This window comes from Arachis duranensis, chromosome 7 (assembly GCF_000817695.3).
Source record: "Arachis duranensis cultivar V14167 chromosome 7, aradu.V14167.gnm2.J7QH, whole genome shotgun sequence".
In the NCBI taxonomy this organism is placed as follows: Eukaryota; Viridiplantae; Streptophyta; class Magnoliopsida; order Fabales; family Fabaceae; genus Arachis; species Arachis duranensis.
The window spans coordinates 75,022,523-75,038,587 of record NC_029778.3 but is presented as its reverse complement, the minus strand read 5'-3'; the positions used below and the strand labels follow the sequence as shown (position 1 = coordinate 75,038,587).

The window sequence follows — 16,065 nt, the reverse complement described above, 5'->3', positions numbered from 1 at the left end:
AAGCGTGGCCAAAAAGGTTGCAAACAAAAAAACGTTTCAAAAATAATATAATTAGTTAATTACATTACACACCATCTTCTAAACTCTATCTTTCTCTTTCGAATCCTAAAACTCTTCGAAACTTTTGTATTCAAAGAAGGCTCTTCAAAAGAACCCTAAACTATTCGAAAGAACCCCAGGAGTAGTAGCGACCCCAGCAATCCGAAGAACATCGCCAGCGCTCCCTGTTCCGGCACACTAACCTTACCCCTTTTTAATTCACAAACCATAACCTAACACCCACCACACGGGCCCCCTTTCCCCTCACAATGGCGCCGTATCCCCACTCCCCCCTTTCCCCTCTCCAGCGCACACAACACAATACACACACGCACCACCTCACCCAAGCGAAAGAGGATAGCTCGAGGAAGGAGTCGCCACCTTGTTTCCAGCTCCGTCACCCGCAGCCCGCTGTCGCTGTTGAGTCAAATTTGTCTGATGAAAAGAGTTGCTTTATTTGTTCCGTTGTGTTGTTCAAAACTTAAACAAGCTGTGTCTGTGAGAGAGAGAGAGAGAGAGAGAGTGCGACGATGAGAGAGGAGGAGCCGTCACCAAACACGTCGCCGCCGCTGGAGGAGCTTCGCGCTTCGCAGTCGCCGAGGAGGGGAAAGAGGAGCTGCTCCCGTCGCGCCAGTCACCGTCGTGCTTCCTGGTTGCCGATGAGGGAGTCGCAAGAACAGTTGCCATCGCAGAGGAGGGCGACGCGCAAGAGGGAGCCGTCATGGTGGTCGCCATCGTCGCTGTTGAGTAAATCTTCGTGCTTTTTCAGTAAATCTTCGATCATCATTTAATCATTTATTTTGAATATTACAATAAATCTGTGCTTTTAATTATTATTACTCTTTTCCAATTGATTTTAGGAAATCAAAGTTTTACCGATTTGACAAGGAAGGGAACCGGTGGAAGGAGAGAACCGCAGGTACCGTCAAGTTCCCAAAGAACAAGGTTGCTAGCAAGGTTTGGCTTCTCATCTGAACAAAATTCATTTGTGCTTCTTTGTTTATGTTGTTTATTCTCTGATTCATTTGTGCTTCCCTAGTTCTCTGATTCTTCAGTTTATAGGTAGTTAGAGAAGTTTAAATGATAATTGTTTGAGCCTCATAATGTCAAACGTGGTTCTTTTGCTTTCATTATAGTAGTTAAATCTTAAGAAGGTTAATTGGTTCATTTGTGCTACTAAGTTTTGTTCTTTTTTTTGTGTTTATGCAGAACAAAATCATTGCCGAGCGTGGGTCTTTAGCTGTAAGCACTCCAAATCATTGAAAAAGATAATTCATGGATTCCATATTTTTTTTCATTTGAAAATAATACTAGAATAATATAATCTGATATGAAAAGCTGTTAATGCTGTAGCTTGATTTATATTTATAAGAAATTATGACCTTATTGGTTGAATAGCTTATCCTGGGATCCCAAACACTTTTGTCTTCATTGTTTCAAAGTGACCATATATAAATATTGATGAGCTCAACATATTGCTATTCGTTGCCGCTGCTACCTTTTATTCTGCTTCTGCTTTGCTGCTGCTACCTGACACTGTGTTCCAATCTTAGCCTCAGGTGCCTTCTTCCTGTATTTGTAGAACTTCTCTCAAGAGCTTCAAAAGCTTGAAGAGTATTGCATGAACCAGAAATCCATTGATTCAATGGTACCTATATATATAACTCTTTTATTAATGCTTTTACTTTGTTTAATTTTCTTCAGCACCGCTTGGTTCATCTGCATTTGACCTAATGAGCTCTTTTACCTGCATGAACTAATTGAAATCTCAAAACTGAGTTGCTTGATTCATAGCACTAAGTTTGATGAGAAGAAAATTGAGTTGATACTTATTTAATTTTTGTCATTTTATTTATTTAACACCATGTTTTTATTTTATTATCATTATTATTATTTAAAGCTGTATTGCTTAATAATTGTTGTCTTTTTTGGTGTTGATTCTTATTTTAAACTTGATATGCATCATTTATATATGAATAGGTATATTTCCTGAACAAGTTTTGTACCTTAAGCAAGAGCTTACAGATGGTCCAGCAGCTTCGGCTCTTTAGGTAATTATATGTGATATTGTGATCATGGAACTAGTTAGAGCTTTTTGACTAAGATTATAGCATTGGTATTATGTAATCTTTCACATTGTAATAATGTGCAACTGTAGTATGGTATTATAATTGTTTAAAATAGTTTTCTGACTTGTAGCACTGATGTTTAACTCTTAATTATTTTTTATTTGATTTATCCTAGCTAGGTTTGCTCGTTTTATAAACCCTGTTGGTTCTCATCTTTTAATTTTTATGCATATTTTTAGGGTTTTAATGAATGAAGGCATCTTTGATGTCATCATCCAGGTTTTGCAAAGTCAAGATAAGAAGTTGGTGCTAATTGGGTATTGATTCCCCTTTGTCACCTTGATCTGTTAATGATTCAGTTTTGGGTGTTCATGCATTTCCTTTGTTAATTTCTAATGTGAACTTATTATGATGGTTCCAGAACAGATATCCTGATTCTCTTCTTGAATCAAGATCCTATTCTTTTGCAATCCTATGTTGTTCGGCAAGAAGGAATAACACTTCTTGGATTTCTGGTATGCTTTGTATGCAAATAAGGTCACATTTTTCTTATGACATGCATGTATAAAATTACTCATAAGGTATTTATTAGACATGTTATCCTATACAGGTTAAGGGAATGATAACAGAGTTTGGGGACAACATGCATTGCCAGTTTCTTGAGATCCTTCACAGTCTATTAGACATGAATGTTTTTGGATGAACTTTCATTTTACTTATAAATAAATAGTGATGTGAACTTTTTTATTTGATTACAAGTTTTATAGATATGGAAACATAGTGATTTGAGTTAACACATGATTGATCTTTAGCCTTCAGCCACAAATAATTAAAGTGTATTGGTACAAGAAAGTTACTTATATTTGTAGTAGTTTGAGGTTTTACATTCTTCTTGAGTGTATCAGAAACCTTGTGTTGGATTAGCAATTTGTTTATTTATTCATTATCCTGACATGACATGATTATTCTTGATTTTTAAGTTTAAAATGGAGGGGTTGAGAGAGACGCTCCATGCATTCCTTATAGTACAGGTGTATTCAGTTTTAGATTGTAATTCTTCTACTAAAATAAAATTTTGATCTTCTTAGTTGGTAGTGTAGTTTATCTAGGGTTGATGTTGCTATCATATACCAAAAAAATCACTGTCTGGAACTCATGCAGTTGAATTTATTCTTGCTAGTTCGGATTCTGAATTGTGCATCTTCTAATTATTAAAGGAAATGTCAGTTAGTAGTCTTATTTTGCATTTCAAGTCGACTTGTTTAAAAGACGAGTTTGGATGTTGAGTAGTAATTTATTACACATCCTCTGAATTGTTGAAAAAAACTTCTCTTTCACATAAGATGGAAGTCCATCCTTTTCTAGGTTAATAAGATATGTATTCGTGGACTTATTTTATTGATTGTTTCAGTTTTATCTGGCAGAGGGACACAGTTATTGATATTTTCTTTAGTAGCATTTTGGTCAACTGGTTGAAGTTGTTGCATCCAGAATGATAGCAGTGACAGCATCAATATTGAGGGCGAGAAACGAGACGACACGGTGACGCAGAAAGCGGCGCGGCGACGAGATGGAGGCCGATGAGAGTTAGCAACAGAGAAGGTTAAGGCTTTGAGCTCGCGCTGGCCATAATCATATAACTTTGAAGATGGAGAGGAAACCGTCTGCAAGGTTAGAGAAGAGAAGCAAAAGGGGGATGTAGATAGGGTCTTCAATTTTGGTCATTTGATTATTTCTATGCTTTTATGGTCAGGTTGAGAAGCTTATTAAGAAATCAAAGTTTTGAACTCAAGATTTATTTTGTATTTGAGTATTAATGTGTAAAACAATTATAGCAAAAATTATGTCACTAATTACTGTTTGATTTGTCTTGCAATAAAAATTGCGTACTATATTTATAGGTTTGATAATAAAAAATGACTGAAAATTTATATTGTGTAGTGATGAAGGTAAAGTCAGAAAAAGGAATTTTTTTTTTTAAATTTGAAAAGGCTATCGCCACGCTTTAAAAGCATAGCCGTATCTCTTGCTGTCGCCACAATTTAAAAGCGTGGCCATATCTCGCTATCGCCACGTTTTAAAAGCGTTGTTGTATCTCGCTATCGTCACACTTTAAAAGCGTGGTTGTATCTCGCTATCGTCACGCTTTAAAAGCGTGGCCATATCTCTCTGGCACGCTTTTTAAGTGTGGCAATCTGCAAAAGCGTAGCGATAAGTTACCAAAAGCGTGACAATAAAACTGTTTTCTTTTAGTGTTTTAAAAAAGAAATACTAGTAAAGTATTCTATAATAATAGATATGGATAAGTTAATTTAAATTAAAAGTATGGAAACTAATTTAAAAATAAATATGCCCACATCCTCAATAAAATATCCGTATTGCCACATTCATTGAGGATTATTATTTTGACTCTTTCAAACAGATGATTAAAAAGCCAAATCTTGAGGAAATTGTTCTCTGCCTACCAGCACAATAATAAATAGGTGCTTATTCTTATTTGATAGGTGATTATTATTATTATTATTATTATTATTATTATTATTATTATTATTAGTAGTAGTAGTAGTAGTAGTAGTAGTAGTAGTAGTAGTAGTAGTAGTAGTGATAACGTTACGTCCTAGCTAAATCCATCGAATCTAGATATAATTAATTACAATGGATAAGACAAATATTATCATATTTCTAGAATATATTTAATATACGTGCATTAAATTTTTAGATAAATAGAACTAGTATTTAGCTAAGATTAAAGAAAACTCAAATCCCCTCTAATAAAACGAATTCCATCTACCATGAAAGAGAAATATAAATATTTTTGTCGTTTTCTTTTTCTATTATTGTAGCATTTTATTCAATTAATTGTGTATCTAAATCTAAAAATTAAAATGACTGCATTTAAAAATAATTTATTTTAACTACTTTATATTTCAAATTTCTTAAAATTTTACAAAATTTCATCCAAATGCACTCCTAATAATGATTATTATTAGTAGCACTCATCATTTAATTCTTGACATTACTTGCTACTTTTCATTCAATTGGTTGTAACAGTAATGTATTCCCCACTTTATTGAAGTTCTAGCATCCACAGAGAAGTTATGGAGCAACGATCAATGTTTCTTCTTGTCTCCTGGGGATGGCTTGAACCACGTCAATAGAAATGATAAATTAGCGTGAAAGAAAGAAATCATTTTTCCATCATTTATAATGATTATAGATTTAATTAAACGTGCCAATTGAATTTTCTTCATTTTAATAATTTCCATGATAAGTATAGTTTTGTCCTTTTCTTATGAATGACTGGGGTCTGGGGTTGATTAATAAGTCTTTGAACGACATATGGAAAACTTTTTAAATTGTACTTAAAAAAATTGTGCAAGGGATCGGAATCCAAACGTGTCAATTAAATTCTCTTCATCTTAAGATATTTCTCTATATTATCGATATTCTATAATTCAAAAAGTCATTTGAGGAGGGTTTTTGTTTTCTTATGAACTGGATGTCCATTATTAACATAGTTATCAGAACTGAACCGGTAATCAACCCGGTGAGACTACTGGATCACTGGATTACTGATTCAACCGTTGGGTCACAGGTTAAACCGATTGATTCGGTTATAATTGAATAATTATATAAAATTTATTTTTTATACAAAATTAAGTTATTTTAATATTTTAACAATTTATTAATTAATTATATTAATCAAATATATGTTGAAAAAGAGTTAATATTAATAAATATTATATAATTATCAATAACAAAAATATAATATAGTTAATAAAATTATTTTTTCTTATCTTTTTAGTTTAGAGTTATTAATTAAAATATGTTTAAGAAGTTATAATATATTTATGAAAAGGCATTGATAATACAATAAAACATGTTGGCTTGGTGGTTAACAGCTCCTTTTGTTCTCCAGGAGTGTCAGGTGACACCGTGTTAAAATTTTTAAAATGCACATGCTGACGTCATCTTGCGAGTTGATTGATTCGGTTTGGTTCGCGGTTTAGTCCGATTTTCACCGAATTTTTCGAGTCTAGTCAGTTCATTTACTTGTACGGTTTGACTCTTAACCCGGACCGAATAAGGGTTTGGTTTACCGATTTTTCGGTCGAACCGGCCGGTCCTGTCCGAATTTGATAACTATGATTATTAAGTCTTTCAACATATGGAAACGTTTTAGTTTTTCTTATATAAAAAGGTTTAGTTAAAAGGTATTCTAAAAAACCAATTATTTAAGAGTAAAACTTAATAAATTTACATTTAATTTATATTTTTATTTAAATAGTCTAATTTTAATATTCTTAAAGAATGTCTTAAGACCATTGTTAATAAAATTCGTACAATAATTAAAGAATAAATCACTATTTTAACTCTAAATATAATTTAGTTTTTTACTCTCACATTTTTAATATATCTGTCATTTTTTACTTAAGCAAACTAATTAAGACAATTATTAATTTTTATTAAAAAAATAAATTAGAAGAATAGCGAGACAAAAAATGTCTATTATATCACTATTTCTTTTTTTTTCTTTCTCTTAAATCTCAATTTTTTCAGTTGTATCAATATTCTCCCTCCAAATTAATATCTCTCTAATTTCTACTCATGTTAATTAAAAATGATAAAAAAAGGTATAGTAGGCAAAAATAAAAATAATGGCCTTTTTATATAAATAAAAAATTATATATTTACTTATTTTTTTATATTTTTTTTATTTTAAGCATTATGTGTTAATTTCGTAAACAGAACTTATTTCACAATTAAGGACTGGACAACAAAAGAAGAACGTTATTGCGCATCCCATGCCAACACAATAAAGACAAAGCAATTCTAGTATTATAGTGCCAATGTTGCTGACAGAATTACTGGGATCTCTATATAACAATGCAGGCAATCCCTGCGCATTACACCGAAAGCATTTGTTTAGTTTTAAACATTCAGGATTTGAGAGAGAAAGGGAGATAAAGAAGGATAAAAAGAAAGAAGGAAAAAAATTGTCGCAATGACTTTGAGTAAGGGCATCAATCATTTGAATAAAGAGAGACATATTGCAAGCCACATTGATGATCCAGGTTAGAATTTGATTTAACTTTTTTTGTTTATTATATTATAGTTGTTAGTAGTTTTAAGTTTAAGATAATTTTAATATACTAGAGAATAAACTTTTATAAATATATAAATTAGAGAGACTTTAAAATTTAGTGTAGAAATCTTTGGATTTAAGCTACATATTATAGATTATTATGAAGAGTAAAGTACCAAAATTGACCATGAAAGATTACAACATCGACATATCGACAAATTTAGTCATAAAAGAATTAAAATTAATTTGTACTCATGAAAAATGAGATTTCATAGATAAAACTATCCAAACCCAAATAAAAAAAAAATCTTCAATTGTCCCTCTACTCTAACCTAATCGATCACTCTCAAACTCTAATCCCAACTCATCTCCATTCTTCAATCCTCTTCACCAAAATATAAGCACGGGTCGTACAGGGACGTAGCCACTCAGAAACTGCTTTCAAGCGTTCGTCACCACAGGACAAAGAGGATAAAAATCATCTCTTCTGCACACACTGTGGAATGAAAAAACACACCAAGAAAAACTGCTTTCAGATTGTGGTTTATCCAAATTGGTAGAAAAACAATCCCAAATCATCAAAAAATCAAAGCAAGGGAGTCGCCGATGTGAGCATCCTAGAAGTCACCAGCAACAACGGCAACGAGGCCAGAAGAGAGGAAGCAAGTCGTGATGGCAAGGCAGTAGCGATGGTAAGGGCTGAAACGGTGCCAGAAGGTAAGGAGGAAGAAAGAGAAACCCAAAATCAGAATTCAATAAAAAAATAAATGAATAGATTTTTTATTGTGGGGCTACCGATACTATGACTCTTGACCTCCATGATTTTAACAGCTTGACTATACCCTCAAAAACTCATATTGAAACAGCTAGTGGAGAATTAATTGATGTTAAAGGAGGAGGCTCCATTACTTTTTCATAAAAATTGAAATTAAAAAATTGTCTCAATGTCCCTGCACAATCGTCAAAATTATTGTCTGTTAGCCAAGTAACAAAGGAACTAAATTGTGTGGTACTCATGTACTCTACCTTTTGTCTTTTACAGGGCATTCTTACGAAAGAGATCATTGGGCGTGGTACTGAGCGAGAAGGCCTTTACTTGCTAGGGTCATGCCATGCTTTCTCACGGAATGGATACTAGGAAACTTTTGTTATGGCACAGGCGTCTCGGACATCTTTCATTTGAGTATCTCGTGCAAAAAATCACAGAATTTCTTTTCCTCCAACCAACACTAGAGTCAATTCCAGTTTTTCTCTAATACACTCTGATGTGTGGGGGGCAGCCCCTATTTCCCATAATAATTTTCAATATTTTGTGTTATTTGCGGACGATTTCTCTCGCATGACTTGGGTATATTTTTTAAAACACAAATCTGAAGTACCTGATAAGTTCTTTACTTTCTACCAAATGATTCAAACTTAATTCAACAAGAAAATGCAAGTACTTCACTCAGATAATGGTGAAAAATTTATAAATCAATCAATGCGTAATTTTTTTTATGAAAAATGGTTTTATCCATCAAACTTCCTGCCCAAATACACCCCAACAAAATGGTGTGGCTGAGCGACAAAATCGTAAGTTACTTGAGATGACCCGAGCCATGCTTTTTGATGCACAAGTTCCAAAATTTTTTTGGCCTGAAACTATAGCAACCTCTGCCTACTTATTGAATCACCTACCTACCCAAGTTCTCCACCACAAAACACTCTTATAAGTCTTGGCTACTCGGACTGCAATCCTGCCTATTCTAACCTTACCACCTCGAGTATTTGGATGTTCCATCTTTGTCCATATCCCCAAAGTCAATAGAACCAAACTTGATCCTTGTGTAAAAAAATGTGTTTTCGTTGGGTATGCTACACACCAAAAGGGGTATAGGTGCTACAATCCAATCACTCGTCATATTCATGTGACCATGGATTGTGATTTTTTAGAATTCGAATTTTACTTCAGCCACCAACATGGCATTCAGGGGGAGAACAATAATGAACCACCAAGTTGGTTTAATAACCTTTGTTTCCCAGAAATTGTTCAAACAGAGCAAGTAGATGAAGCCACCGAGCATACTTCACTCAACTTAGAAAATAACTCGGTACATATAACCAGTGAGAGTCCTTTTGAGAATGTCAGACAAGAGGTAAGTAATTGTCAATATGATCATTTACTCCCTGTTTTTAATGAGGCCACTAACAATAACAGTATAGCACTGGAACATGAAGTACCAGAGCCCAATACCTTTATTCTTCCTCCAAGAAGAAACAGAGGGATGCCTCTTGATCAGTACTCACCAGAACATATTTTCCGTAACCCAAGATACCTGATAAGAGTGGCTAGAGAAGGCATAGCAAATGTTGCAAAGGTTTTTTCCACCAGACTCTTAACTGAAGACATTTCAAGAACTGTCCGAGAAACCAATAAGAAAGCTGAATGGCGAAAAGCCATGAATACAGAAATGGAAGCTCTAGAGAAGAACGGAACTTGGGAGAAGTGTATCCTACCGACAGGAAAAAAGCCAGTCGGGTGCAAATGAATTTTCACCATTAAACACAAGGCAGATGGCACTATTAAACGGTACAAGGCAAGGTTGGTGGCCAAAGGTTATACACAGACCTATAGTATCGACTACACTAAAACTTTTTCACCGGTTGTAAAGATTAATACTATCAGGGTGTTGTTTTTAATAGCAACAAATGAAGATTGACCACTCCATCAATTTAATGTCAAGAATGCTTTCTTGCATGGAGAGTTGAAAGAAGAAGTGTACATGGAAGCTCCTCCAAGTTTTTCAACGGGATTTAGAAAACATGAAGTTTTCCGGTTGAAGAAGGCTCTTTATGGGTTTAATTTAAACAATCTCCACGTGTCTGGTTTGAAATATTTACTAGATGCCATGAAAAGGTATGGGTACAAGTAAAGCAACTTTGATCATACCCTTTTTTGAAAAAAACAGGGAGATTTAATCACTTGCCTAATAATCTATGTGGATGATACGATCATAACGGGAAGTGATGCTGAAGAAATTGAAAAATTGAGAAGGAACCTATTTACAAACTTCGAAATGAAACCACATTGAAGAAAACAAAGAAGAGTTATAAGTTTATAAAATAAGAGACCCATTAACTTATTGGATTTGGATATTCTAAAGTTTGAATTTCACTTTAGAGAGTAAAGTGTAATCTCACCATTTATTTTATAGGTGGGGTTAAGAGTAAATATGAGAGAGAAACCATTTAAGGGTAAAAGATCACACTTTACCCTCTAAAATAAAAATTCAAAATTTAGAAGATCCAAATCCTAACTTATTACCTTAAAATTTTGAATTAGATGTAGTGTTTTTTCATTTTATATTCTCTCAATTAATTCCTCCTCTAAATCTTAAGAGCTCCCCACAATAGTCCAACAGTTATCATATTATGAATCCATAAAATTTTTTCATATTATTAAATAAGTTAGATAATTGTACTAAGACAATTGGATAATGATGACCTTGAGAGAGTATTATTAAAATTATTTATCGAGTTCAACCATAAATCGATTAGTTAGAAGTTAGTAATGGAAATCCTTAATAGCTTGGTTGAGTCAACAAACTTAATTACTTCGAAAGTGAGTAACGAAAAATCCTTCTGCATGTGTTTGAATTTTTTCTTTTTAATTGGAATGATTTGATCCACAAACTAATTATCTAGTTTGGAGAGAGAGAGAGAGAGAATGGATTTGATTCACAAATTTCATTCATTTATTTAATTCTTTTTGCAACTTTTCCATAGGATTTGGTTATAATTAAGTTAATCTCAATTTTTAAATAAATAAAAAGAATAATTTACTATTTAGATATTAGTATTTAGAAAATAGAGATTTAGAAGAGGAGGCAGAAGTCTATGTAATATATAATTGGATAGAAAATGATAAAATTATAAAACACTAATATACTTAAATTATTCAGTTATCACTAATTTACAATTTAAATCTTAAAATTGATTTCTAAATCAATTCAATTATTATTTTAGAACGCTCTTGGCATGTTTGCATGCTTTTAAAATAGTATGTTGATAGTCACAAAAAAAAAAAAAATAGTATGTTGATGTCTCATGGATTGAGTCTAAATAAAATAATAAATACAATGATGGGATTGTAGGTGAATATGACTAAGCTTGAAAGAGAATGAACAAAAATGTGAGGAATCTGGCGGGTTAGCTCTATTGCTCAATCATTACCACATATCGTACAGTTGGAAAAAAGTACTATTCTAATTTAAGAAAAAAGCTATTCATTATGTTTATCAATAATAAAGCAATATAATAATTACAGAATGATCATTATTAGCTCTCTTCTTTGACTAGTTAGGATTCTAGGATATTATTATATAATCACTACTACAGTGATTCTACAAGTGTTGTTAAAAAAAAAAGTATTTTTCATATTTTAATAATATTTTTTAATAATATTTTTTCAAAATATTTGTTTAATAATAAAAAAAGTTATTTTAATTTGAGTGAAAGTAAGTTATTTTAAATTTGTAAGACAGTAATAAATGTTATTTAGGTTGCATTGAGTTGGACAAAATTGATGTCTAATTATTCTTATTTCTGATAACATAAAAGTGTAGAAAAATACTGTAAATCAATCGAAACAAATATACATTCGTATTGACAGTTCGAGAAGTTTGATGAGACAAAAAAAAGAAATAATTTACATTTGAAATTCACTTTTTCTATCTCTTCATTTACATTTTTTTTAATTGGGTGGAATACGGTGATAGTATAAATTATATTATTACAGTCGGAACTACAAGAGAAGAAACTTAGTAGGGATCAGAAGTTATGGAACTTAGTGCACAAATGAAGAGATGACTCTTATATCTATGAAGAAGCTAGGACAATTGATGTAAGTACTATGTTGAGATTATTTTATGTTGTTTCCCGTTGATTTTAATTTTGAAATTATGTTGAAAGTCTATTTAATTATGCCCTAACTCGTAATTGTTTATGTTTGCTTATTTATGTTTGTAAGAAAGAATAATTGTGGAGATTGAGAAACAAAATGAGTCCTCTAGAATTTTGTCTCAAAATAATTCGCTTGCTCAAGCTCTCGAAAAAGAGTACTCGCATAGAGTGCGTAGCGTGAGTTTCGAACCGCCTCCTAATTTAGTCAACTATTTGGTTCGAATTCGCATCAACCGGACGACAAAGTTCAAATCAAGAAGACCCAAAAGGTATTTCTTGAACTACAGGCAGAGGTGACAGCCAAGAAATTGAAAAGAAAGACAATAGAGGATGAAGTAGCAACAGAGAAGAAAAAGAGGCAGCAGGAAATAAAGAGTTATCTGAGATATCTAATTCAATGGCACAGTAAAAAGCTGCCACCAGACATTGCTGCAGAGATGAATTTCTTAGAATGATAGAGTGAAAAATAGATATTAAAATTGGATATTATTTTATTTGAAATATATATTTTTTTAAAGTTGACTATGCAACTCTTAACAAGAGATACACTTTATTTATATTTTTATAAATATATTAATTTATTTTGTAGTTACATTTTTATTTGTTTTTGTCATCAATTTAAATTTTTAGATAAAAAATAATAATATTTGTAATATTAAAAGAGTCCAAAAAGAGCCAAAAAATACCTCTAGAATATTATTAAAAAAACTGCGGCAATTTAGGGTGCAACAAAATACAACATTTTTGCGACGCGACATTCTATACTGGAACTAGTGGCAATTATAAAACAGCCGAAAATAATTTTAAAAATTATGCGGTTACCCTTGCAGCGGTTACTGACCACCTCAAATTTATTATTAAAAGATTTAACTAATTTAAATTGCGACGATTTGTGACTGTCGAAAAATTTAACTCCTGCACCACAAACCACACCGCTTGATATAATCGCTGGAATGCATGTGATTTTACGGCGATTTCAAATCCACCACCATTATCAAAATAAACCATCGCAATTTACCGTGTGACATGTAATGAAGCCTTTTAACATATGCACGGCCGTCAGAGTAAAAATATGTATGATTAATGTACACATTTTTTTAATATAAACATAAATATAAGAAATTAAAGATAAAGATAAGAATACACAAAGTCTTTTTACAAGGGTAATACAGAATATTAGAACATATTTAGATATCATATATCAATATAGTATTAAGGTATATTTTCAATTGTTTTTATGTTTATTTAGTTTGATATTATCTTGATTTTTTCATTATGATTAAATTGTATTTTTAGTCTATAAATTAAATAAGTATTTTTTTTTTATTGTGCATTCATACACAACACAAGAACATTTACAATAATATCTGAATATCAAATTTATTCTTGAGTTATTATATGAATTTTAGCACATACGATATATTATCAAAGAACAAGCCAATCAAAATGTTTCAAATTTGACTTGAAATGGAATTATGAAATTGGATTGAGGGGAAGGTAAAAAATTTGACTTTAAAATGTTATGTTCATGTCATTTTTGTATCTGAGTGTTTTAGTCGCACATATAATTTGGAACACAAAACTTGGTTAAGAGAGAGAAATTTCTAATAATATTTTTTTTTATTTTGTACTCACAAAAATATCAAATTTTCAAATTTTAACCCTTATTGTCTTTTTTTTTCTTTTTTTTCTCTTCCTTTTGTGCTTGTTCTTTCTTGTCTCTCTCGCTTTTCTTTTTTTTTAAAAAAAATATTTGATTTAATTTTTTATCATTTAAGTTGTTGATCTAGTTGTTATATTCTTAGATTTGTGAATTTTTGTTTGGATTGATGATATCTTGTGAAGAATAGTGGTGGAAGAATATTGATGATTGTTTATCGTAAGAGAAAGATAAATAAAAAACTTTTTTTTTAATTATTGTATTTATATCAATTTTTTTAACAAACAAGATACACTACAAAAAAAAAAACGTTGAGTATCGTCGGATTTATCGTTAGTCTCTTTACATATATCTGATGGTAATCAATTTATCGTCAGATTTATTGTCGAAAGCAATCAGATAGTATAAACCTCGTCGGTAAATATTTATCGTTGGATTTATTTTATCCGACGGTAATTACCATCGAATTTCGCAATGAATTACCAGCTCAGGAAACGAATTGATTACTGGCGGATTTTTCTGGTGGTAACGTTGGCACCAAAACTTGTTGTTTCACGCCATGTTACCGTTGAATTATTCTTACGGTAATTCCGACGATAATGTTATTTTTTATTTGAAATAAATGGTTAATTTTAATTTTAAACAATTAGTGGCCAGTTCATAAATAATATAATGAAATTTTTTTACTTAAAATAAATAAATAATACAATGTGCAAATTAAATGAAAGTCAAGTACACTAAATAAATATGAAATAATAAAACAAAAACCTAATATCTACAGATCCCAGTAGTAGTCGTCGTAGTCATCCCCGTGGTCTTTAGTCGGCAATGCAGGAGGCGTTGACGATGTTCGTGTGCCACCAACGCTACCGCTGCCACCTGCAGGGTCGATAACAGCGGCGTGCATCTGGTCCTGGTACATCTCCATCTGAGTCTCCATACGCTGCATCTGCTCCAACAACTCCTTAAACTCCAACCTGAGCTCATGTGTAGACATCACGCGGATGAGGATCTTCTGATACCTCTCCTGATAATTGTTAAGCTCCTGAGTCTGCTGGTGAAGGCTACGTTAGAGCTCTTGCACCTAGAGCCTTAGATGCACACCTTTCTCGGGCTGGACAACTTGACTGGTGGCGGAGCCTGACGACGGCCTCAATATCGAGGTGCGGAGGTTACTAGCGAAGAACAATCTCATCCTATATACGCAGTTCTTGTACGAGGCTAAGGCGGTCTCACGCCAAACTGCATCAGGGTCGACTATTGAGGCCGTAGACCCCGACCTCCGATTCCTACTTTGTTGAGACTGCTGAGTCATGGCCTCTAGTCTCTGTGTATAAGATTCCTGTGCAATTAACACAAGTTACTGTATGATTAGAAAGCTAAGACAGATATACAATTAATATCTAATAATTTCATAGCAAAAGATAATCAGACGTATGTTTACTCACATAATAGTTCTGAGACCACTGATTAACAAATTTCGCTTTATTCTCCTTCAGTGTGTGGGTTTACTTAAAGGTCTCCGTCAATGTGATTTCGCAGTCCAACGACTTTGACTATATAAGTTGTATTGAGATTTTTATATGAAAATGTGAAAATACATTTATAGCCATTAAATTAATTTAAATGGTTAAGATTAAATATACTTAATTAATGGTACAAGTAATGTATTTATTATAGCCATTAAATTTATGTGTGAATGCATTTATAACCATTACATCTATAGCTATTGTTTTAAATTTCTATTAAAATATACTTAATAAATTAAAATAATTAAATTTCTTTATCCAAATAAAATTAAAGCATTTTTTATGTTTGAATATATTTTTCAAAAATATGAAATAGAACTTCTTAAAAAATATTCTTTTAACTTAAAACAAGTAATGGTACTAGACCATTACAACTTCACCTATGGAACATATACAAGAGGAACATGTCCATTATGTCTCTGTATATCCATTTTATAAATTTTTTATTTTTTTAAAAATAATTGGTTAAAAAATTAAAATTTTTTTATACTGTAAAAAGATTATATAAAAAAAATCCATCACTGGATGTTTGATTGCGCAACTCAACGGTTTGTATTCTTTTCTTTTGTTTATAACCCATAATAAATTGCTGCAAATTAAATAACTGTGATTTATGAATGAAGTTTTAGTAACCTAATGCAAAATGTGTATATATAGGTAAACAATTTTGACTCACTGTGATTTAACTCTAAATAAAAACATAATATATGTGTAAACACAAATGCAATGATTATTCTGTCT

At 31.9% G+C, this 16,065-nt stretch overlaps 1 protein-coding gene across 1 annotated transcript; it reads left to right on the top strand.

The window, feature by feature from the left end:
• The first annotated feature begins 308 nt into the window (after window positions 1–308).
• LOC107459943 (uncharacterized) lies at window positions 309–3,990 on the top strand. The gene is made up of 9 exons (XM_052251643.1): window positions 309–452; window positions 545–786; window positions 900–996; window positions 1,249–1,281; window positions 1,622–1,687; window positions 2,020–2,090; window positions 2,348–2,425; window positions 2,530–2,623; window positions 2,719–3,990. Exons 1-9 carry the CDS (start codon window positions 309–311, stop codon window positions 2,809–2,811), a joined length of 918 nt encoding a protein of 305 aa, XP_052107603.1. The 3' UTR covers window positions 2,812–3,990.
• Window positions 3,991–16,065: the final 12,075 nt, after the last annotated feature.